Source organism: Protopterus annectens, chromosome 9.part0, assembly GCF_019279795.1.
Source record: "Protopterus annectens isolate FY-2018-M chromosome 9.part0, PAN1.0, whole genome shotgun sequence".
Lineage (NCBI taxonomy): Eukaryota > Metazoa > Chordata > Ceratodontiformes > Protopteridae > Protopterus > Protopterus annectens.
The window spans coordinates 264,468,046-264,493,653 of record NC_056743.1 but is presented as its reverse complement, the minus strand read 5'-3'; the positions used below and the strand labels follow the sequence as shown (position 1 = coordinate 264,493,653).

The window sequence follows — 25,608 nt, the reverse complement described above, 5'->3', positions numbered from 1 at the left end:
GTGGAAAAACTGCAGATGGAATGTGGAAAGTTTTGAAAGAGAAATTGTTTTGAGTACAAAAAAATCAAAAAAATGTTTAACATCAGGTGGATATGTTTCCATAAGAACAAAATATATGATTAAGGTGAGAGCCAAAAAATATAAGAAATGGAAGAGGGGTCGAACTACAACTTTGAAAACTGAAATAAACAAACTGGACAAACAGATTAAGCATAGTGTGAGACAAGATGAAGAACATTTTGAAGAAAATGTATATAAAGATATTGAGCATAATAGGAAACCTTTTTATAGATATATAAGATGTGGAAGGAGTAAAGACACACAAATTGATAAACTGTGTGCAGATTCTAAAATTTATTCTCAGACACAGCAGGTTATAGATATATTTACAAAATCTTATGCAAAACAGTTTGGCTCTACAAAAGGGGTGGTACATTATCCTAGTGACATCCAGGTAACCCCAGATACTGGAATCAAATTAGATTATATTGAAAAAGAACTGCACAAACTGGATCCAAACAAAACACAGGGAGGAGGCAGAATTAGTAACAATGAACTGAAAACACTTCAGCAAGAACTTACAGTACCATTATATCTATTATTCACTAGGTCATATATATATGGGGAGAGTCCTCAAGATTGGAGACATGCACTTATTAAACCTGTTTTTAAGCAAAAGGGGAGTAGGACAAACCCAGAGTCATATATACCCTTAAGTCTACTCTTTGAAAACTGATCTATTACCACCTGTAACATGATGTTCTATAACAATATAATAACAGCTATGAATGAAAAATTGTGCTGTGATGTAATTTATATAGATTTAACTTCAGCATTTGACAGGGTCATACACATAACACTGATCAATAAATTAGTACAACTAGGTATTGATGTACTCTTGACAAGATGGATACCTGCATGGCTTACAAATAGGACATGGCAAGTATCATACATCAGTTGGACAGGTGAAATCCTTGGTTAAAGTCAGGGTGTTCCACAGGGCTCTATCCTAGGCCCTTACTTGTTTAAATTGTATCTTTCAGACCTAACTTTTTCATCTGAGGTGTTCTACAGTCTATATTCAGACGACCTGAAATTGGGTAAACTGATTACATGTGTTAAAGTTAAGGCATGTCTGCAAAATAACTTGACTAAATTGACCATTTGGGCACAGGAGAATAATATGCTGATAAATACATCCAAAAAGAAGCATATGAGATTTGGTAGGCATAAATTGAAAGGTGAATATTTAATACAGCACACAGTGATTGAAACTGTAACCTTATTTAAGGACATGGGTATATGGGTAGATTCAGCTATGAGTTTTTCTAACCATATCAACCAATTGGTTAATGATAGTTATAAAAATATAGGTTGCATAAAAAGATTTATAAAGTCTAGGAAATCAAAAATAATGAAGTCATTGTTTGTTAGTTACATTAGAACCAAACCTGAGTATGGAATAACAATATGGAAACCCTATAAGAAAACAGGCATGAGTAAACTGCAAAGAGTACAATGGAAATATACCAAGGGTATCAGTGGATGTAAAGATTTAAGTTATTATGAAAGACTAAACTATCTGAACTTGTCAGTGTCTCATACAGATATCTAAGCGGAGATCTTATTCAGGTATGTCGGGTATTTAGTGACAACTACCTCTGGGAATATTTGGGGTTAACAAAAAGTACTAGAGAATCATCAGACAACATATGTAGAAGATTCTATAGGAATGAGAAGTCTGCTAATTGGTTCTCTGACAGAGTAGCTTATGCATGGAACAGACTACCAAATTACATTAAAGCAAGTACGAGTTTTGATATTTTTAAGAACAGCCTGGATACTTATTATGGGAGCAAGTGTTTTGGTATATTGACAAGCTAGAGGGGCATTAGTGCCCGTGCTTGAAATATTTGTAGGTATGTATGTTCCATTAAACCTCACTCCTCCTCCTGAACATTAGACTGCATGTATTCTTCCCACAAGTTCCATTTATTTCTATGTAATCTCATCCTTTTCTAAATATCCTTCTTCAAGTCTTTTTACCACTTTTACAATATGTAATACTTCAAATACAACTGGTTTAGGGTTTGATTTCCATTTTCTAGTAATTGGCAGCCAACAATGTTAAACTTAATAAAGCCTTACTATGTTTAGGCAAGTCAGAGTCCATGTCCCAGCTCAAATTAATCATTTGTTTCAGCCATTTGCTCCACCCAATATTACTCAGAGTGCTCTGTAGAGTAGTTTTTTTAATTTGCCAACTCATTACACTCCTAAAAAATGTTCCCAATAACCTCTTTCTTCCTCATCACACTTTCAGCATTTGTTGCTTACCTTAAGAAAATTATTTGACTGCTTAGGGTATAAAATACCTGTTAAGCACTTCCAAGCAAAAATCCTAAACCTTCTAGACTTTGTTTCATACTTGGGAGCCATACATGTCTTCCTGTTATTCCCTTATAAACTGCTTTTCCAGTCTCTTCCCAATTTTTTTAACCATCTCTGATTGATTCTTATAGTCATCGTGCAATATTTTATATGTTTTACTAATTATCCCAGTTTAACAGCAACTAGCTTCTGTTATAGATTTAAATTAAAATACTACCAAAGCAGGTATTTCACTTAGGACCCCGGTATCCTTTTTCTCTTTGTCTATAAATCTGATAATAGTCCCTGATAGGGAAGGCAGTCTCTAACCTGCAGTCCAAACTTCTTCTTGGCCTCATCTTACTTTATTACCTTCTCCTGTTCAGTTATTTGCTCCAATATCTTGGTTCCTTTGCCAGTTTTCTCCAATAAATTCCAGCCTCCTCTTGCTTATTTTCTGTACTCTTATTTGCAGTCACCTCTCACCACCCCTGTACAAGTGTGAGTAATATGTTTCTTCCTCAGTCCTATTGGCCATATTCTGAAATGATACTATCTATCCTCTTTCATTTGAAAAGAATAGTTGTGTAAAATCTTATTATAACCATAGATGTTCTTCTCTTCCATGTTGCAGTATTCAAGGTATGGGATTCTCTACATCAGGTGATCTGACGTTGACTCCTATACAAAAGCTTTTACCTGGCTTCTGTAGGTATGTGGGATGTCACATGTAGGGCTATAAACCAGGGACCTTAAATGTGACGTCTGCATGCACAGACCTCAGAACCTGAAACCCAGATGAGTGGCCTGTCAGGAGAATAAGAAGATGCCAAGAAAACGAACGAATGTCACTGTAAGGCTGAACAGATAAGCCTTCGGGAGTGGTAGCAGTGGTCTGAGGCCAGACCCTGCAGTAAGAGAAAAATAGGGGGTATGGAGGATGGGAAGGAATACTGCAACATGGAAGAGAAGGAAATATATGGTTATGGTAAGATTTTACACAACTTTTCTATGTCCTTCTATTCCAGTGTTGCAGTATTCATGGTGTGGGAGAGTACCACAGTTTAGGAAGAGTAATGGGAGGAGGCAGAGGTAGAGGATTCCAGGAATCCTTGCAGGATTGCTCTAGCAAAGCCTGCCCTGGCCCAGGAGACTTGGTATAATTTGTAGTGTTTGGTGAAAGTGTGAACCGTAAAACAGGTAGCTGCTTTCAGGATGGAAGCTGTGTCCAGGCCTTTGAGAAAGGCCTTGGAGGTAGCCATGCCCCTGGTTGAGTGAGCTATTACACCATGAGGTAAGACTTTACCATGCTGTGAGTAACAAAAAAGAACAGATTTTCTGATCCAGCAGGAAATGGTTTGTTTGGAGACTGCCTTGCCCAGAGCCCTGGCTTGAAAGGAGATAAAGAGTTGGTCAAACTTTCTGAAGGAATTAGTCTTGTCTAAGTGGGATCTTAACTGTCTGTGTACTTCCAGGGAATGAAGGATCCTCTCTGCATTGTTGGTTAGAGTTGGGAAGAAGGTAGGTAAGTGGATGGACTGGTTTAAAGATAGTTCATTTACCACTTTGGGCATAAAGGAAAGATTTGTGCATAAGGTAACTGTCATTATGGAAGGTGGTCCTGTAGTTCTAATACTCTTCTAGCAGAAGAAATGGTCACTAAAATAATGGTTTTCCAAGTACACATTTGTAAAGTGGCAGAACTAGCCAGCTCAAAAGGAGGTAAGGTGAGCTTTTCTAACACAAAGTTGAGGTCCCAGAGAGGAGGGATGGGTTTCTGGGTGGTCTAATATGTAGGACCCCTCTCAGGAAAAGTTAAACATCCAGCCTGGAAAGCAGGGGTGGCTGCAAGAGTAAGGAGGCTGAAATGGCTGAAATGTGGACTTTCACAGAGGAGTAAGCTAGTCCAGCCTTAATGAGATCACAAATATAGCTAAGGACTAGGGAGGGGTCGGCCTGCATTGGGTCCCTGTCCTTAAGAAGACACCATTTAGAGAATCTTTCCCATTTAGATAGGTATGTCTTTCTAGTAGTTGGTTTCCTGGCCTCCCTCAGGATTGAAAGCATGTCCTCAGAGTAGAGCTGTCTGTAAGGAATCAGAAGTTGATCACCCAAAGTGTTAGGTTTAGCATTTGGAGTTGAGGGTGAATAAGAGCTCCCTTTTGCTGAGAGAGTAGGTCTACCTTGTGGGGTAATTTGTGGTGATTGCCCTTGACTAAAGAGTGAAGAAGGGTGAACCAGTGTTGCCTTGGCCAGTAGGGAGTCACCAGCAAGATTTGTGGTTGGTCCTTCTTGATTTTCAGAAGGACCTTTTGTATTAGTGGGAAGGGTGGGAACGCATATAGGAAGATCCACTTTCAGGGAAAGCTGAAGGCATTCACTCTCCAGGCTGATGGAGTGTGATCTCTGCTGTAGAATCTGCTTAGTTGTCTGTTCTGAGGGGAGGCAAAAAGATCCACTTGAGATGTGCCCCACCAGTGGACTATGTCTAGAAAGGTTTCCCTGTTTAGCATTATGAAGGTGAGAGGATGTTCTGCTGAGCAAGTCTGTGCGTTTGTTTTCCTGAGATGTGATGTAATAGGCCTGCAGGAAAAGAATGTGCTGGGTGGCTAGCTCCCAAATCTTTAGGGTTATCCACATAAGAGATAGGCCTTTGTCTCTCCTTGTTTGTTCAGGTACCACATATGACTGTGGTGTTGTCTGTAAGAATGTGAAGAAGGCCCGGTTGACGGCTGGGGAGAAAGGCCTGAAGGGCCAGCAAGACTGCAGTCATCTACCTGACATTGATGTGTTGTTTTTGAAGGGCAGGGTTTCAAGGCTCTTGAACCCTGAAATCCTTTAGAGTTGCCCCCCATTCTAGGTCTGATGCATCTGTGTGCATGGATTGCATAGGAGGGGAGGAAGTTGTAGGGGAATGCCTTGTTTGAGGAGGAATTGCTGGATCCACCACCTCAATTCTGACATTAGGCAGGGCAGTAGGGGGATTAGTTTGTCTAGGGAGTGTTGGTTTTGTGACCATACATTTTTTATGTACCTTTGAAATTTTCTCATGCGCATCCTGGGTAAAGGGAGCATGGGGATCGTGGCTGCCATGAGTCCCAGTACTTGTAGGAAGTGCCTTGCGGGAAGATGGGATACCGCAAGAAGTTCTTGGAAGTGACTTGAGAGAGACTGCACTTTGTCCTGTGGGAGGAAGGCTCTCATCAAGTCTGATCTGATCCTGCATCCCAGGAAAACCTTGTCCTGCTGGGGGTCCAGAGAGGATTTTGGAAGGTTTATGGTGAACCCCAAGTTGTGCAGAAGGGTCATGGTGAATTTTAGGTGACTTTGGAGCATGGTTTCTGATTCTGCTAGAAGAAGAATGTTGTCCAGATAAGGGTATATTTGGATACCCTTGGTTAAGCAAAATGCAATGGCAGGAGCCAGGAATTTCATGAAAACCCTTGGAGCAGTAGATAAGCCAAAGGGCAAGGCTGTAAATTGAAAATGTGAAGAAATGCCAGTAAATCTCATGCATTTTCTGTGGGAGGGCATGATAGGAATGTGGAGATAAGCTTCCTTTATGTCCAGAGTGACCATAAAGGCTTGGTGGTATCAGAGGCAGGAAGGTTTGCAGAGAGAGTATCCTGAAGGATGGAACTTTTAGGAATCAATTTAGGTAGGATAGGTCTAGTATGGGTCTCCAAGGGCCATACTTTTTTGGGACTAGGAATAGACGAGAATAGAATTATTTTCCTTCCTGGCCCACAGGGACTGGTTCTATAGTTCCTAGGGAGAGGAGCTCCTACAGAATGAGAGGGAAGAGGTGGAGATGTTTTTTTGTGGGAAGGGAATGTTTTTTTGGCCTTGGTTTTTCCCTCCAAGATAGAAAGTATCCTCTTTGAATAATGAAAAGGACCCATTGGTCTGAGGTGATGGTTTTCCAAAAGGGGAGGCAGTGGGATAGGTGGGCAGACAAGTGAAGGTGGGAAAGGCAGTCACACAGAAGAGGGGCCCCCGCTGTCTGGAAAGAGCTGTTTGGAGGGGGGATGGTTGTTATAAGTCTGGAGTAAGTCTGTCTCCTGGATCCTCTTCTTGGTCTGGAGGAGGAGGGATGAGAAGTGGAAGGAATCCTCCTGACAAAGGAAGTTTTTCCTGGATAATTCCTGTAGTACTTAGGGAAGGGGGATACCAGCAAAAGTTTGATGTCTTGCAGCTCTTTACTTTTCTCTTGTAAGATTTTGAAGAGCTCTGCTGAATTTTTGCCAAAAAGTAGGTTGTGGTCCAGTGGAGCATCCATAATTTTGGATTTTAAATCCTCTGGAAGAGGTTGTAAGTGTAGCCAGGAATATCTGCGAAGGGCAGATGCAGAAGCTGCAGACCTGGGCAAGGCTTCTGCTGCATCATAACTACACCTGATGGAGTGTCTGGCCACTTGGGTGGCTAGGGACAGTTTTGTTGCAGACTTAGTAGGCCAGGGTAGAGGAAGTATACACTTTTTTACCCAGTCTATCCATAGTTTTATTGTCCTTATCTGTGGGTAGGAGAGAGGCAGAAGGTACCTGTCTAGACTGTCTGTCAGGAGCCACAGCAATGACAACTGGGTCTGCCAGAGGAGGTTTAACCAGGAATTTTTGGTCATCAAGCACCTTATAAAACCTGTCTAGTCTTTTTGGGGTTGGAGGCTGTGAATCTGGGTTCTTACAAACAGAGTTAAATGCGTCCAGGAAGGTTGAAAGCACTGGAGGTATAGCTGAAGGAGAGGAAGATTCAAGTTGCAGAAGTTCAAAATATATTTTCTGGGTGTCAGACATCAGGGTAGTGTCCCACTTGAAGTACTCCTTCATTTTAGTTATGGTTTCCCCAAAAGTTATATCTTCAAGTGGGGAGTCTCCTTCAATGGAGTCTTCATCTGGGGAATAGTAGTCAACAGGGGAAGCAATTTGAGACACATAAGAGACTGCTTCCTCCAAGGAGGAATCATATTGATATTGCTGTTCTTCTCCCTCTTGGGTAGTGGGATGGTGGGGAGAAGAAGCAGAGGCTGGGCGAGGGATGAGTACAGAGATGGTGGAAGGAGCAGGGCCTGTAGGCCTAAGGGCCATGAAGGCCTACATAAGAGAGTTTGCAAAAGACTGCCAATCTGACTGTGCTTCAGAAGGAGGAGTGATAAGTTTTGTCTTTTGTTTTTTCTTGGAAGGTGTAGGCTTTGGGGATGGCCTAGGAATTAAAGCCTGGGCAGCAGTAGGAGAGGACTTGGTCAGTCAGCCAACAAGAGGTTCCCGTTTGATGTCAGTTGGGGCCGACATCTGAATAGTCTCCACATACGTGCTTTCCGTGGCTGCAGAACCAGCTTCCTCAACAGGAACCATCAAAGCTGACAGAGAAATCGGGCATTCCCTCGGCCCCTATATCAGAAGTCAGTGGGATGTCCGACAACAGAGTGGCAGTAGGAATAAGTCTGGAAACCTTGGCCTTCTTCCTATGCTGTTTAGGTTGGGCGGCTTACTCAGGGTCCATCCTAAGGGGAAGGCATTTCAAATGCTGGTTCTTGAGATATAAATTTAATGCGGCAAAATGACTACAAAGCATCTTGGGCACGAAGGATTGACAAATGGAACACAGTGTATGGTCGTGTTCCCTACCTAGACAAAATACGCACCTATCCTGGGTATCTTTGTGCGGTATCTGACAGCTGCAATTAGATTTGCCTTTTTAGCTGACATCAGCCAAGAAACTACAGCAAAGCAAGCACAAGCAAGTTAATGAAAAATAAAACACCCCAAAGGGGTACTTATCTTTTTGAAGTAATCATGAGTAGGAGCTGAATGATTGAAGTGATGTCATCTGCAGATGAAAAGTTCTGAGGTCTGTGCATGCAGACGTCACATTTAAGGTGCCTGGTTTATGGCCCCTGTGAAGATAAGTGAAGGCTGCCAGCCTAGCCAGATAGAATTCTGTCATTTGTAAATATTAATATAAGCCACAGGCTTGTTCTCTTAAATGGGAAAAATGGTGTTAAATGTGGAACTGCAAAAGTGTAACAACAGTGCACTCTGCTGTAACAAAGCTGACAAGTTAATCCTTTGATGTTAAAACTTGGAGCAGAGATGTCTAGATAAAGGCAGTCTGCCTATTGTTTTGAGGCCAGAGTTAATGGCTAGAATTTGCATGTATAATTTCTTTTATTGCTCTGGTTCCTGACCAGCTGCAAGATCAAAAGGGCTATTAACCTCTGAGAGTCTGTTAGCCTGAAAACCAGAAAGAAATGATGTAATCTGAAATAAATCAGTGGTACTGTGTTATCAATTTAACGACAGAAAGAATGAGAGCATTTGTGCATTTGTCTTGAGAACATCCAACTCACCACTCTGCCTGTGTCTATGTGTAAGTAGGATTTTTAGAACTGTGTTTTTTCTTAGCGTTAGGAAATAGGAAGATTAGACTAGTTTGTTTTTCTGTGATGTTAGAACTTTTCTACTGTATTATTTTAAGTATTTCTCTGTGATCTCTGAACTCTTGACTAGCACTGTGTAGTAAGAAGTATTGTCTTGTGTTTTTATTATTTAATATTTATAAACCTTTCAACTGTGGCTGTTTTGTGCAGAGATAATTTACCTTTCAACTGCATACACTGCATGTATATAGTGATACTGTACCAAGTCACTCCAAATAAGCCTTGACTGTTTGGTTGCACTTACCATTTGGATAATAATATTGCACAGTATAACTGGACACCCTTTCATAAGGGCCTTTGCATAGCTGATAAATATTAGCTGGGTGGTGACAGTGATTTCTATCGTATAGTCTGGGTAAAAGAGGCACAGCTGGAGAACCTGTGCCAGCCTTCCACAGGAGTGTCTGTGTAGTTGTATAAACTCATCTCAAAGTGTGTGTGTCAGCTACTTGGGCAGGGACATGAGGCACTGGTTGGACAGAGAGGGTGCTGGAGGTTTTAGCTTGCCCACTAGGCTGAGATCTGGACCCTATAGCTCTGCCAGTGGGGAGTCTTACTGGGGACCTGGAGAGAAAGGGAGAAACCAGCCCCAGACTGACTGTGATTTCTATGTGCACTTAAGGGAAATTGTTATTTACTGTCTGTATATTTATTATCCTTTCCCTATATGGATGCCCCTCACTGGTGTTAGTGGTGAGGACTGAGGGCCCTTGACTGCTGGGCCAGTGTACAGATGTCACAGCCCTATGTGTGACATCCCACTCACCTACAGCAGCCAGGCAAAAGCTTTTGTATAGGAGCCGACATCAGAAGGCCTGAGGCGGAAAATCCCACACCATGAATACTGCAACACTGGAATAGAAGGATATCATGCATTTACTTTAAGCATTAACTAAAAAACCTTCCTGCTGCTGGGCCCCACATCTCTAGTTTTTGTAAATTTGCCCTTCCTCACTCCCACTAAGCAGTAACTCTTTCCATTTAGCTGAATACCCTGAATTCACCAGTTATAAATGATCTTTAACTGTGCAAATGACAACTAATTGTAAAAGAAAGCACATAACTGACACACTTACTGGATATTATTATTTAAGTCTCTCATGACTGACAACTTCATATGCTGAAACCCTGGTGTTTGCTACATTTTCAAACGTACGTCCACATTTCAGATAAACAAGCAATGCATTGTAATGGAAACCTTCCATAAATTTCATGAAATAGTTGCTCCATAAGACTGTTAAAATGAAAGTTGCACCCAGTTTTATACAGTTCCTTGATCTCAGTTATATGCAGCATTATGCTTGACTATTAATAATATCAGACAAAAGGAAATCAGTGCCAGATTTTGTTAAAATTCTTATCTCTCAGAACTAAATTCTGTCTAACCTTTCTCCTTTTCCTTGAAAGACATGCATGCTACAAAGATGTACAGTGTTAGAATGATTTGTGTGAACCAGTTTCTATCTGTGGAGTGCCTGTTTCAGAGATCTTCTCTTACAACCTGCTTCAGAGATCTTCTCTTACAGTGCTAGGTGGAGCAAACAGACAGACTTTGATAAGGCAGATCTTGAAGCAACATAACCTGTCATTCTTTATTAACATTCAGCAACGTTTGTTATATGCCCCAAAAGTAAAGGATGATGGAGTTCTACTTAGAATACACAGGATGACAGTTGTCTACACTGACAACCTATGTGAAGAACATAGCTTGGGAATATACAGCACAACAGATGACAGACTGTTTGAAATAAAACATTCACTTCATTTTTGTTAATGACTGCAACCTTTGTTTACAACTGTGCATTTTTATTACTGAATGACTTGTCATTTTCACAACCCCGGCTGTACCTAAAATTGGTCATTATTAATCACAGGCCTACACCAGTAAATAAACAAAAATAAATAAATAAAGTTTGTTTTGATAGGAGCCCTGTACTTCAGTATCCATTCATAAAAAGTATAGTTGGTATACATTGTATTCTCATATACATTGAAAAAAAAGTTCCTACATCTAGTGTTAATAACCATACCACTGCCTGCCCAACCATCTCACTCCTACATACACACAAACGTAAGGAACTTGCCTGAGACGCAGACAACAGATGCTCTAATACACAGAGTGATCAAATGAACAAGCCAAGGAGAAGGGGCCTCATAGCAGTTTCTGCATCTCTTTTCCCCAGGGGAGTAGAATGATATATTCAGTGCTACAGTAACCATCTGACGAGTGTATCAAGGACGGAAATCATATTTCAGCTGTACTATATTACAATAAACTCTGTAGCTATATAACAACTGAATAACTAGTTAGGGAAGAGGTAGTTACATTACACCCTAATCAGATTACTTTTACTAACAGCATCCCACAGTAGTCTGGTCATGATTTTTCCTTTCACATGGCAGGGAACAAAAACAAAGGCATTGAACTGGACGAGGCAAGTCATGAGAAAATCCAGTGTAAAATTAAGAATAAGGCAACAGACGAAGGAAAACAGAAATGAGTAATGTAAAAGCAGATTCTGCCAAGCCCTCACATCCCATAAATAATATGCAACTTCTACTGTTATAAACTGAGCATGCGTGACTTTACCTTGTGTGCTTTTGCAGAAGACAGACATGTTCCTCCAAACAGGAAGTTCTCCATGGTCATATAATTCAGTTCCATCATCACCTTTGTAGCATGTCCCATTCTTCAAAAGGCCAAAGGCAACAGGCCTAATTACCCAGCTTGCCCTATGTATATTAAACATATGAAACATGATTTGCTTCCAATAAAGAAAAATAAACTGTCATTCTAAATTTTTACTAGCTGGCAGAGGCCAAAATAATACTCCAATTTCCAGCTCCACACTTCTATTTTCTATAAGCCTGTCTGTTTCTCTCTCCACTTTGTACCCCTCCACTGTACACTATACTCAAATATTTCCCGGCTGATCTCTAATAATACATAGCATACACCGACACACACACACACACACGCACACACACACACACACACACACACACACACACACACACACACACACACACACACACACACACACACACACACACACACACACACACACACACACACACTACATTGGGGATTGGGCGCAGACAGCACAGAGGCAACATGGCTACTCACGCAAGATGAAACTTGGACATATGTTGCACCTAATATCTTTATTTATTTGTTCAGACATGTACTAATTTTGTAATTAACAATGTGGTTAGCAGCAAAGCCATTACATTAATTACTCCCTTCAGAGTAAAGATTTTTTTCATAATTTTCATTTTGTCTTCAATGTGGATCACATTACAAAGTTATAGTGTTTTTTTTAAAGTTTGTTTCTATTTTACTTATTTGTTATCTAGGTAAGCCCAGTGGAGACAAGTATCCTTTTTTTCAGTGGTGACCTAGGAGCACAGTCTAGATTAAGAAACACTGCTCAGAATTACACAATAATCAAGTGGAGGCTCCAGAATTCAAACCCTTGACTAGAGGAATCAGCTCATTAATAGCTCATAGCCTTAATCCTTCTACTAAATGATGATTTGACAATGTACTCTGACATTTTTTGCTAGTATATATATATATATATATATATATATATATATATATATATATATATATATATATAGCCTGCATGCCAGTTAAAATCATATAACACTAAACAAGTTAGTCTAGTGTAGACGTATATTATAGAATGCATAATACAGCACTAAAGGAAAGTTCCCGTTCCAGATGAATTTATGTACTAGCATAAAATGTATGTAGAAAGCCAGGGCCCGTGATACAGTAGAACAAAATAAACTTGCACACAGGGGTCTTGGGTTTGACATGCTGTATGAGCAGATCCAGTCTGTGAGCGAACTTGTGGCAACTGCCCTTTGACAATTCCATTAAAAGGGAAAACCAGCATTGTCTGGGTCAAAATGGGATACCGTCAATAATTCCAAGTATTTTTTTTGTTTTTTAACATCTTTACTGAATTACCACCTGTGACAAAGGCAAACGTACATTTATATAAAAGTAATGAAACATTAACAAGTTCACATTTACAAACATTATACATCACAAACAGTGGATAAAAAAGTGTACACACCCCTGTTAAAATGCCAGGTTTTTGTGATATAAAAAAATGAGACCAAAATAAATCATTTCAAAATTTTTCCCACCTTTAATGTGACCTATAACCTGTGCAATTCAATTGCAAAACAAACATATCTCTTAGGGGAAAAAATATACAAATTAAAAAAACATACAATACGCTGCTTGCATAAGTGTGCACACCCTTAAACTAATACTTTGTTATGTGTGCACACCGTTAAACTAATACTTTGTTGAAGCACCTTTTGATTTAATTACAGCATTCAGTCTTCTTGGGTACACACCTGCCATCATTTAAAGAGATTGATTAACCCCAAATAAAGTTCAGCAGTCCTAGTAGGATTTTCCTGACATTTACTCAGTTAACTGCTACAGCAAAAGCCATTTTTTGCAGAGAGCTTACAAATCATCAAAGGGATCTCATTGTTGAAAGGTATCAATCAGGAGAGGGGCACAAAATAATTTCCACAGCATTGGATATACCATGGAACACAGTGAAGACAGCCATTAAAAAGTGGAGAAAATATGGGACCAACAGTGACATGAAAGAACTGGGCGTCCTTCCAAAATTGATGAAAAGACAAGACGGAAACTGGTCAGGGAGGCTGCCAAGAGACCTACAGCAACACTGAAGGAGCTGCAGGAATTTCTGGAAAGTACTGGTTGTGTAGTACATGTGACAACAATCTCCCGTATTCTCCATATGTCTGGATTATGGTGCAGGGTTGCAAGACGAAAGCCTTTTCTTACAAAGAAAAACATCCAGGCCCAGTTAAAATTTGCAAAACAATACATCAATTCTCTCAAAAGCATGTGGGAAAATGTGTTATGGTCTGATGAGACCAAGGCTGAACTTTTTGGTCACAATTCCAAAAGGTACGTTTGGTGCAAAAACAACACTTCATATCACCAAAAGAACACCATCCCCATGGTGAAGCATGGTGGTGGCAGTCTAATGCTTTGGGTTTGTTTTTCTTCAGTTGGAACCAGGGCTTTAATCAAGGTGGAGGGAATTATGAACAGTTCCAAATACCAGTCACTTTTGGCCCAAAACCTTCAGGTGTCTGCTAGAAAGCTGAAGATGAAGAGTTATTTCACCTTTCAACACAACAATGACCCCAAGCATACATTCAAATGAACAAAAGAATGGCTTCATCAGAAGAAAATTAAAGTTTTGCAGTGGCCCAGCCAGAGTCCAGACCTAAATCCAATAGAAAATCTGTGAGGTGATCTGAAGAGAGCTGTGCACAAGAGATGTCCTCGCAATTTGACAGATTTGGAGTGCTTTTTCAAGGAAGAGTGGGCAAATATTGCCAAGTCAAGATGTGCCATGCTGATAGACTCCTACCCAAGAATACTGAATGCTGTAATTAAATTAAAAGGTGCTTCAACAAAGTATTAGTTTAAGGGTGCACACACACAGCAAAGTATTAGTTTAAGGGTGTGCACACTTATGCAACGAGCATATTGTACGTTTTTTATTTTTTATATTTTTTCCCCAAACAGATTTGTTTGTTTTTCAATTAAATTGTACAGGTTATAGGTCACATTAAAGGTGGGAAAAGTTTTGAAATGATTTATTGTGGTCTCATTTTTTTATATCACAAAAAACTGGCATTTAACAGGTGTGTGTACACTTTTTATATCCACTGTATATTGTTCTATACCATACTTTCAAAGTAACATTACATAAATTGTTCAATTCCTGCCTTTCCTTAAATCTCATTCCTCCTCCAAAATATTTCTCTGCATGTATTGTCCCCAGAATTTCCCATTTTTTTCTGTGTATTTACTCCTGCCCTGCTCTAAAGATCCCACTTCCTGTTCTTTTATCTCTGTTACAACATTCACTGTATAGTTGGTTTAGAGTTTCTAGTAATTGCTTTTTTGGCATCCGCCAGAATTAAACTTATCAAGACAACTTATTACGTCTAGGCAATTCATATCCTGTATCCCAGCTCAAAATAAAAATAATAATTTCCTTAGTTAAACACATTTGCTCATTTTATTTCATATTTGGGAGCTACACATATGTATTCTCAGAGTTTCTTTTTGAATTGCTTATCTAATCTCTCTTGACAATATTTTCTAACCTCCTCTGATTAATTCCTATAGTTCTCATACAATATTGTATATATGCTGCTAATTTAGCCCTTTTAAACAGCAGCTGCTGTTCTAAATTCAGTTAAAAACTCAACCAGTGCAGGTCTTTCATTTAGGACTCCCTTATCTCTTTCTCTTTGTTTATACTCTGATCTCAATTCCTGATAAGAAAAGCAATCACTACCCTGCAAACCAAATGTCTTCTTGGCCCCTTTCTAGTACCTTTCCATATCTGGTTATTTGTTCCTAATACTCTGGGTCCTTTGCCAGGCTTCCTCCAGTAAATTCCAGCCCCCTCTTGCCTATTCTCTCTACCCCTAATTGCAGTCATCTCTATTGGTAGAATCTCCTTTCTCCATTCCTGTGTTGGCTTAGTTCTTAGTATACTTCCTGCTACTTTATGAATTTAATATTCTGTATGACTGTTGTTTTTCTCCTTAAGGATCTCTGTCTAAAATCCCACTCTTTCCTTACTTCTTGAATTATCCCTCCTGCTTCATCATCATCCCTTCCACTTTGAATTTTAGCTTGCTGCTTGTGTTATATACAACAGCTTTAACTGTGTTGCTTTAAAATATCCCTTCAAATCAGGTAATCCTAAACCTTCTTGCTCTTTTGGGAGGATCAAATTATTCCACATGACTCTTGCTCTCTACCCCTCCTAGATAAAATCCTTCAACTCTCTATTAATTGCTATCCACAACTTCTCCTCTGGTTGATAAAAATATGCGTGGCCTGTGTATAAAACTAAAGGGACTAAACATTTTTACTGCTTGTACCTTACTATCCATATCCGTAGGTAACAGCTTTCAGTTTCTCAGTTTTTGTATTACCTTTTGCTTAGTCTCTTCTTGCATATCTTCTGCTGCCATAACAAAATCCTTTTTAATCCATGCGCCTGAATACTTCATTTTATTATATCTCCATAAATAGAGGTATTGCTGAACTAATTCATGTGTGGGTACATAGTTTATAACTATAGCCTTTGTTTTATTTTCATTAATTTTATATCCTGAAAAAAAACTTTGAACTGTCTCAGAATGTTCCACAACACTGAGCGGTTCTTTTCTTGTTCCATCAGGTGCAAAATAACATCATCTGCAAATAAAGCCAACTTTTCTTCAAGACCGCACCAATTATTACCCTGAATTTCTGAGTCCATTATTTCCTTTGCTAATGGTTCTAAATATAATGTAAATAACAAAGGGGAAAGAGGACACCTCTGCATGGTTCCTCTCTTCAGACACAACTTATGAGACAGGAACCCTCTCACTTGATTTCTGTCTCCAATCCCTCATATACCATTGGAGTTAATTTTATTATTTTATCAGGAAATGCAAATGCTTCCATTGCCCTTCTCATAAAATTGCAACTTACTCTGTAGAGTGCTTTCTCTGTATCAAGACCTACCAACAACAGCAGTATGTTCTTACATTCTGCTTCCCTCTGGATCATCATTGTTCTATTAATGTTGTCAAATGTTTGCCTCCCCCTGGCAAAAAATACACTGATCCATATCTATCAATTTTGGCATCAGCTTTTCCATTCCTTTAGTCATTATAGAAAAACACTTTATAATCAAGGTTTAAAACTGAAATGGGGCTATATGAAGTTGGATCTGATGGGTCTTTAGGTATTACAGCCCCCACAGCTTTTTTTCCAGGATGTTGGTGCTGCCTGTCTTTTTAAAATTCTGTTAAAGAAAACCTTCTAGACATTTAATATTTTCTTCCCTTCTATCTTCCAAACTTCCACAGGAATGCCATCTATTCATGGACACTTTCTTGCAGATTAGTTATACATTACCATTTTATCTCATCTCCTCCTATCTTAAGTTTTAATTGTTGAGCCTCATCTACCTCTGACCTTGGCATATTTAAGCCTTCAATAAATATTTGATTTCGTAATGATCCCTGGTAATTCTGAAACTTTAAAAGTACCTTTGAATCACTGGAAAGATTGGAAATACATACACAAACATTCCTGACCATGGGAATAACAGAGCATCTGTCCTTGAAGCACAGTTGCAAGGATGTCTTGAAAAAAAAAAAAAACATTTTTTTCAGTTGTCTGTTTTGAAAGGAGGTGAAAAGATTTACTTGAATAGAATGAAGTCCTGGAAGGCCTCTTCATGTAGCTTCCATTTGTGAGGGTCTATCTGTGATCTGCTGTGCTTTGCTCTGATGGAATGTATGATGTTTAAAGAGTCAGAGAATGTTGTAGAGCCATCACCCAGACCTTGTATCCCCTTACTTGCCCAGGTACAACTTCACAGTAGTGTTGTCTGTGACCATTAGAAGAGTATGTGGAGTCAATAAGTGGGAAGGACTTTTAAGGTATGAATCAGCACTAAAATCTCTTTTACATTTATGTGCTTTGGCATGTTCTGAGGACCCCACAAGCCTTGCACTTGCACTCCCATGGACACTGCTCCTCATAGAAAATCTGAATGGTCCATTTGGACAAACTGGACAAGGGTCTGAAGACAGAAAGGAAGTCATATTCAGTGACAATTGATCCCTCTAGAACTGCGGGTTCTGTCTCACAAATCCTAGTATTAGTACCTGAAAATTCAAGGGATGAAAGTGCTAGGTCCAACAATTCTTCAAGTACCACTGAATTTTTCTCATGTGTAGTCTGGCTAGTGGTATCATGAGATCATTGATGCCATGAAGCCTAGACTTTTGAGGACCTCTCTTGCTGAGGCCATGTCTAGAAGAAAGAGATATAAGAAAATGCCCTGATAAGTCACAACTTTGATTTTTGGCAGTAACGCCATCCTTTTTATGATATCTATCCAACACCTCAGGAAAACAAATCACTGATAGGGTGTAAGGAAGGACTTTCAAAGGTTCACTTCGAATCCCAGGTGGGAAAGGAGAACTACAACTTTTTTCTGGGGACTCCAAACACCAGCACACAGAATCAGCACAAGTCAGCGTGTCATCTAAATAAAGAAAAATGGTGATGCCTAGGGTTCTTCAATAGGCAATCACTGGGGCACGACACTTCATAAACACATGAGGTGCACTAATTAGCCCATGTGGTAATACAGAAAACTGATACTGTAAACCAGACACAGCAAATCTCTAAACATTCCTGAAATTGGGAGCAATAAGAATATGAGTGTTTGTGAGATTTAGAGTTACTATGAAACAGTGGCCTGCAGGCAATATAAGGACTGATTGCAGGGTGAGAATTTTGTATTTTGGAACTTTTCCAAAGGTGTTTAGAAAGGACAAATCTAGGATGGATCTCCAGGGCTGCTCATTTTTAGTACCAAAAAGTTTCTACAGTAAAATCCTTAGACCTTTGTATATCAACAGGCACTGGTTCTATGACCCCTGCTTCTACCATGTGCTGGAGCACTGGTGGCAACAGCTCTGTCTTTTCAGATAGTTATGGGGGAATTCCCGTTTAAGGCGATAGTTTTTCTGTCATCTGCCAAGTGTATCCTCTCTGAATTATTCTCAGAACCCATTTGTCGGAGACTATTTGCGGACAGGCTACACGGTTAAGAGAGAGCCTGGAAGAAGGAGTAAGAGAAGGAAGGGCAGAAGGGGGGGGGTGCTTGGGACTCAGCATAGTCATTCCTTTGCAGGGGACTGATCCATTTTTGGTAAGGAACACCTCTTGTTTGATTTCAAAGAATTATCCTTCTGACATATTATTTTGAATCCCTAAATTTGTTTGGCTGGGATTTATGTTTGTTCTGCCCCTTGAAGGAAGATGCCTTGTTTGGGGAGAAGTTGGGTACATGACACATCCTTGATACCTCATGCATTAATTTGCCTGTATCATCCCATTTGTTTCAGAATCTGTGTAACAGAGGGTTCAAACACCAGTTTGGAACTTAAAGGTGCATTTAATATTTTAGCTTTTAAATTATCAGAGAAGTTCTTATTATGTAACCAAGCATAGCCTCTTAATACAAAAGAAGAAGCAGCATTTATCAAGACTATATCTAAACAGTGAAGCACTCCTTTCAAAGCATTTTTCAAAATCTGAGTCAAATTAGAAACAATTTAATTCATATAAGACTTTGCTCTGCAGAAAATGATGCAGCAAAATCAGCCAAACTGTATGCACAATATAAAATAAATTTTCACATAAAGCCTAAGCAATTTAACATTCTAATGGCTAGATTCCTAAAAAGAGACATCCTTTTCCCCGAAGAACTAACTAATAACTTTATTAGGGTATTGGATTAGACGAGGCATATGGTTTTTTATGTGGGCAGACAGCTGAAGAGAGTACAGCTGGGTCAGCAGTCAAATAGGAAAAACAGACCCATCATATCCAAGGAGACCCTACATTTTCTCAAAGCCTTTTTACAGACTGCTAGAATAGATACTGGTATCCAGCAGGTAACTTTACAAACATCTTCCAAGGCTGCTAAAGGGGTTCTAGCCACAGAACTGGGCATCTTCTCCTTTATAAGATCATACATCCTGCTTAGTTCTGGGTTAGCTCCTGACTGATCCCAAACAAAACATCACTATATCTAGCAATCATCTGAAGAAAAGTGAACAATTCCTTGGACTTAAGACCAGGTTCACCTTCTGAAAAATCAGAGACTGGACTCATGATCATCTAGGAAATCACCACTGTCCTCATCAACTTCCTCATCATTCTCTGAAACAACAGAAAGACCGCTAGCAAAATGAGCAACAGAGTCATGCATGAGGACACAACCATCAGAATTAGCTGTCTCCAGAACACTGTTAGCCAAGAAAACCACAACAGCCTTATAAACAGCTATAATCTGATTACACCTACTGTATGATGAAGCTTCTATTTCGTATTCTTTGTGAACTTAATTAGTAGATAAAATATATGGGTAGACAGTAATTTATCTGGCTAGGGTCTCTTACCCCAGACTACTCCTGGAACCAAAGGTCTTGGTTCTCCCATACCTACACCAGGTATTGGAAAAACCCTGGAGGATGTGTCTAAATCCAATTCCATATTTACTGGCAAAGCTACCCTAGAGGGCAATGGTACAAAAAGTAAGAGGCCTGTGGGCCAGGAAGTGGACTTGACAGAATCCATAGATTGAGGCATGTTTTTATTTTCTTTTTCTCTTTTTAGGTGCAATCAGATTTGATGGTGGGTACCACAGTTAGGATCCATCAAGTCAGGTGAGGGAATACCAGCCATAAAAATAAATGTGCAGTACTGGATAATGTATCATAATAAGCTCTTAAATTTCCTTGTAATAAGTATGTCCCTAATTTACTAAATTCTGCCAAACTGTTTGAAATGCATTTAGAAAACTTATACAACTGACAGAAGTTAAATAATTACCAGTACACAAAGTCCAGGCACCAAAGCAACCAATGTGCCTACCCAATGTTAAAAATTTGCTCTACACACTTTAACCATGTAAACCTGTCATAAAATAACATTTAATAGTAATTTTAACTATATTTTCTTGTCAGAGAGAGAGAATAAAATTTCCACAGTGCATTCAAATAACTTAATTTGTGGTAAAGTTGTGATTTAGTGTTAAAAGCACAGAGCAGAGTCATACATATATTAAATAATGTATAAATGCTTAAAAAACAAGTTCTGCAATATTTTCCTGTCAAAAGATGAAAATAAAGCAGAGTAACAACAGTAAAGACAGGTGTGATTAATTTGCAGGTCTGACTATATGAGACAGCCCCTAGTATCTAGCAGCACACATACATACTGTACTTCTGAAAGAAATACTGAAAGTTTCCTCTGAAACAATCAAAATAAGAATTTGTCAAAGACAGAAGTCCACTAAAAACTGCTAGAAGCAGAAATTCCAACGAGTTACTGTAAACACAGAGAAATTAAAAATATATATTTGTAATAAACATACAAATGGAAAGAGAATAATACATCTAATAAAATGAGTAGAAGGGGGTCCCCCAAATGGGAATTATCTGATCAGCAAGCCAGAAAATCAGCACGGGATCCTGTTAAGATTCAGCAGACTTTCTTCTCTGGGTGGCAGGAAAAGACTGAGCATACACACCAATCAGCTGGAAGAGAGAGGGAGAAGGGTCTGAACAGCTGACCAGTACTGGGTTACCCAGGCTGATAACCCAAAATGCCACTGAGACAGCAGGAATGATGAAGAGATAGATATATAGACAGATAGAGGATTTTGTTATGTATGACGGAACTTAATTAACATGGAATAAATTGTACAGATAAAAATAAGATCGACATACACAACATCAAATGACTTAAACATTAAACAAGTGAAACATCAACACAGGAAAACAAGTTCCTTTTCTGATGTTTACACTAAACTGCTCCATAACACTAGCTCCAATTTGTGTAAATAGTGGCAGTGTTACAGGAAGGGTATCTCATTCCCTCCAGTACAACTTTTTTGAGTGTGTACATTTAACTCCAAGTGGGTGTGGCCTGAGCCTTTAAAATTAAGTTAGCACTTTACAATTCTAACAAATACTCATTGACAGAGGTCAGATATCAATACAGTTGTATCTGCCATTATGTATGCTTCAAGATAAAATAATCGGATACCCTGTATGTAGCATGATTTTGGAATTATTAATGCAATATGAACAAGTAATATTTGACGGCTAGAGGAGCAGTAGGAGGTAACTGCATATGCACCTGGAGGCGTCATTCGGATGTAATGAGGTACAGTGTGAGATTAGGGTTAGGGTTAGCACACATTACTAAAGTGAGCAGGGGGACTTCGACAAACAGGAAAGTGCAAACATTAGGAATAGGTTTCAAAGAAATATGTGAGATTAATGAACAAACAGATGAAATTGATAATTTGCCAGAGGGGAGTATTCTGAATATGAATAATAATAACATAGGAATGGATCCCAATGCTGTTACTGCTGAAACATACACAACCTAAAACAATTCACACCAAAAAATGAATGTAACTAAGTATAATTCCAACAATGGTCAAAACACATCCTTGAAAAAGAAAAGGTTGTGGAGTGGCTTGATAACTGCAGAAGAGAAAGCTGTTCAGATGAGTAAAAAGAATTTTAGGTGGGCCACAGGTGGCATTAAGGTCAATGAGATGATGGAGGAAGATTCTCCAGGGGTGAGTATCTGGTAGGCTGATTGCATTCCAGTTCCCTCTCAATGTTAAATGTAAATTTTAGTAATAGGAAATCCAGTGCCTAGAGGATTAAAAGAATGTATTCTGAGTACTCAGAATGATAAAGTTATAGTGTCCTGTTAAGGAGTAGTAGAATGACACTACTGATCCTATACACAGACTGATGTCGGATAACAGGAAACAATAAGTCATTGAGGTCACTATTGGGGAGTCCAATGACACAGGTAGAAGAGATAAGGAGATTTTCTTTTCTGGAGGATGTAAATGCTATAACTCTAAGTCAAAAAAGTTGGTTTAAAACTTTTCTTTATGATATTCTTCCTACATCAAGGTTCCAAGGGTTAATAAAGGTAGCTGCAAGGGATTTGACAAAGGAAATAAGAAGACAATGTTACCTAAATGCTATGTAAGGGAAGATATAGAATAAAAATAGTTATTTCTATAAGGATAAAGGCACTTGAGCCATCAAAGGAATATACCACTGGGAAAAAGATTAACAAATAGTAAAATCTTTTTATCCAGAGGTTATATAACAAATAAGGGAAAATGTAAAATGCTAGCAGTCAAAATAATGAGAGAGAGTTCCTGGAAGAAAGGGTGACAAGGCAAGGATACATCTTATTGATAATTGAAGCTAGTTTAATAATAGCTATCCAATAAATATCAATGGTTTTACAGGACATCATTCTATAAAGACTAACAAAAGAAATGGAAGGGTGTTGATATATGTTTCCAGCAAAGTATTCTCATCTACTATCTCTTCCTCAGATAATAGCAATGTTATTTCTGTACAAATATCTTCATGCAATGAGAATGGACAAGTGACATTAGTCTATCAGGCACCAAACATGAGTCGAGATTATAATTTATGACTTTTGGGAGTTATTAAGAACAGTTTTGATTTTGAGGTATATGATCTAAATGCTCCTTGAACAGATTAGAATATGTCTACACGTATCTATTCTGTTGTTAACTCGGGTATAATAGTAGCGAGAATAACTATATACAGATTGCTCACGATCCTGCAATCAAGTAATATATCTTGGATGTAGTTTTCTTAAGAGGTAGCCTTAAGGTTGAATACTCTCCTACTGATTCTCAGATAGGTTCATCTGACTATCTATTTTTTATGTGGGAGACTACTACAATATTAAACAAACAGTGTACTGAGGCCAGTAATCAGAAATTGTTCTATAAGTCAGATTTTCAGAAAATTAATACAGCTTTGTCAGACTGGAGGTAATGGGAAGAAATAAAAGCTAAAGAAATGGAAACATGCTGGGAGATATCTACAGAAATATTAACTGAGTAAATATATGACAGTAATTGACAGAAATAGTAATATACACCCAATGTGGTGCACAGGAAAAGTAAACAAATTATGGAACAAAAAGAAGACACAAAGGAAAAAAAATGACCAGTTGTTAAGAATAAAGTGATGATTCAAAAGGTTAACATTTTCAGGAAGGGGGGTTTGCAAGAAAAATAGAATGTATGACATAAAACTAGTTGAGCTTATCAATGACAATGGCAAAGCTTTGTTTGAATACTTTAGGTAATATGGAAAATATGACATATATCAAACATAACTATTAAATGGATGCCAACAAAAATACCTGCTAACATTTTTTTCTATAATGTCAATGACAGAGTTTGTGGAATAATTATAATGTTGACAACACAGATGACAGTTTGGCTATCACAGAAGAAAATGTAGTTTGTGTCCTAAAGAAGATCAAATTAGATGCAGCAACTGGACCAGACAGATTAAATTGATTCTTTATTAATAATATCGCTAACAGTGTTGCTTCCTGTTTAATGTATCCATTTCAATGCATCCTTAAACAGGGAGGGTATCTAGAATATGAAAAAGGGCAATAATTGTCCCTGCATCAAAATGTAGAAATACTACATCTATAGATAATTATAGATTGCTAAGTTTAACTTGAATTTTAGGGAAATGGTTTGAAAAACACATCTGTGTAAGGAGTTGCCTTTTTGGACCTGTACTGGGTTAGATACATACCAACCTTGATTTACAATGGGTAGTTCCTGCCTCAACTTGTAACATTATATACCTCTTATAATCAAAGGCTAAAAAAAAAGAAAACACTATAACACTATGTACAAATATATATACATATACAGTGCAACTGCAAACTCTAGAAGAGGGAGCCAGGTAGTTCTGATAGAGCCTTAGGTGCCTGAAATAGTAATGATGATAATGGTAATAATAATAATAAAAGGATTTCCAAACTATGTATCTAATGTGCTTGAACCTTGAACATATATATATGGATCCCCTACAGAAGACTGACAGCTCACAACACCGACACCCACATCGCCGACACCAAAAGCCCGATACACGAAATACCGACAACAGTGCTACTGCAGAATAAAGGAAAATAACATTTCCTTTTTTCTGCTAGCAGGGGGGCTATGCACCCCTGCACTCCCGGTGGGAGACTCTGCCCCCCCACACCCCGTGTAACTTTAATATACCAACTCCAAGATCGCACTACTGTGCAGGAATGGAAATATTTCCATTCCGCACTATGGAGACCTTCCACTTCCCCATTGTCAGTATTTCGTGTGTCGGGCTTTTGGTGTCGGTGATGTGGGTGTAGGTGTAGGTGTTGCGAGCTATCGGTCTTGTGTAGGGGACCCATCCATATATATATATATATATATATATATATATATATATATATATATATGGTAGTACTTGAAAACATGGAAGTAAACAAACATCAAATGGCTAATGATCGATCTTGGATGATTGAAAGCTAAAAAAAGAATAAAAAAAACACAAAACACTTATGTTTTTGCAGGGGGGCAAGCACCTTTGCACCCATCATGTGGGGGCTGCAAGCTCCACACCCCCTGGTAATTATATATATACTAACTCTGATCACTGTACAGTGGGGAAAGGTCAAATTCCCCAATCTCCACTGTGCACAATCTTGCACGGACGTAACACTGGCAGAAGCAATCAAATGACTTTCAATCAATTCTGTCAGTGTTAAACATATTCCAGACTATGAACATTTGATTATATGTTGTGCTCTCATATATATATATATATATATATATATATATATATATATATATATATATATATATATATAAATATATATATATATATATATATATATATATTTATATATGGATTCTGTTCATAAGATCAAAGGCTAAGAGAATCGAAATGCGTGTGCTACCACTTTGTAATACTGAACGTGCAAAAGTTAGAAAATGCTAGTAGCTGTTTGTGCAAGATTGTAGTACAGTGGGAAGTAGGGTTTTTCCCTTTCCCTGCTGTACTATAATCTAAGAGTAAGTATACAGTATACAAGTATCAGTGGGTATTGTGGAAACAAGAAGGCTTGCCATCTGCATAAAAGATGATTTTTCCATTTTTCTACAGTTCTGGTGTTTCAGGTTTCAGTCATTAGTAAAAGCTGTTATGTGGACTGAGATTTTGTGTTTTCAACCTTATGTAAATGAAGTGTATATATGCAT

At 38.6% G+C, this 25,608-nt stretch overlaps 1 protein-coding gene across 2 annotated transcripts in view; it reads right to left on the bottom strand.

Annotated features, from left to right (window-relative positions):
* The window catches only part of LOC122811177, a 3,180,768-nt gene that overhangs the window by 879,576 nt on the left and 2,275,584 nt on the right, over nucleotides 1-25,608 (bottom strand). For both annotated transcript variants that reach the window (XM_044082849.1, XM_044082848.1), the window contains exon 16: nucleotides 11,397-11,539. In XM_044082849.1, coding sequence (XP_043938784.1) covers nucleotides 11,397-11,539 — 143 coding nt within the window. The remainder of the gene's footprint in view (nucleotides 1-11,396; nucleotides 11,540-25,608) is intronic.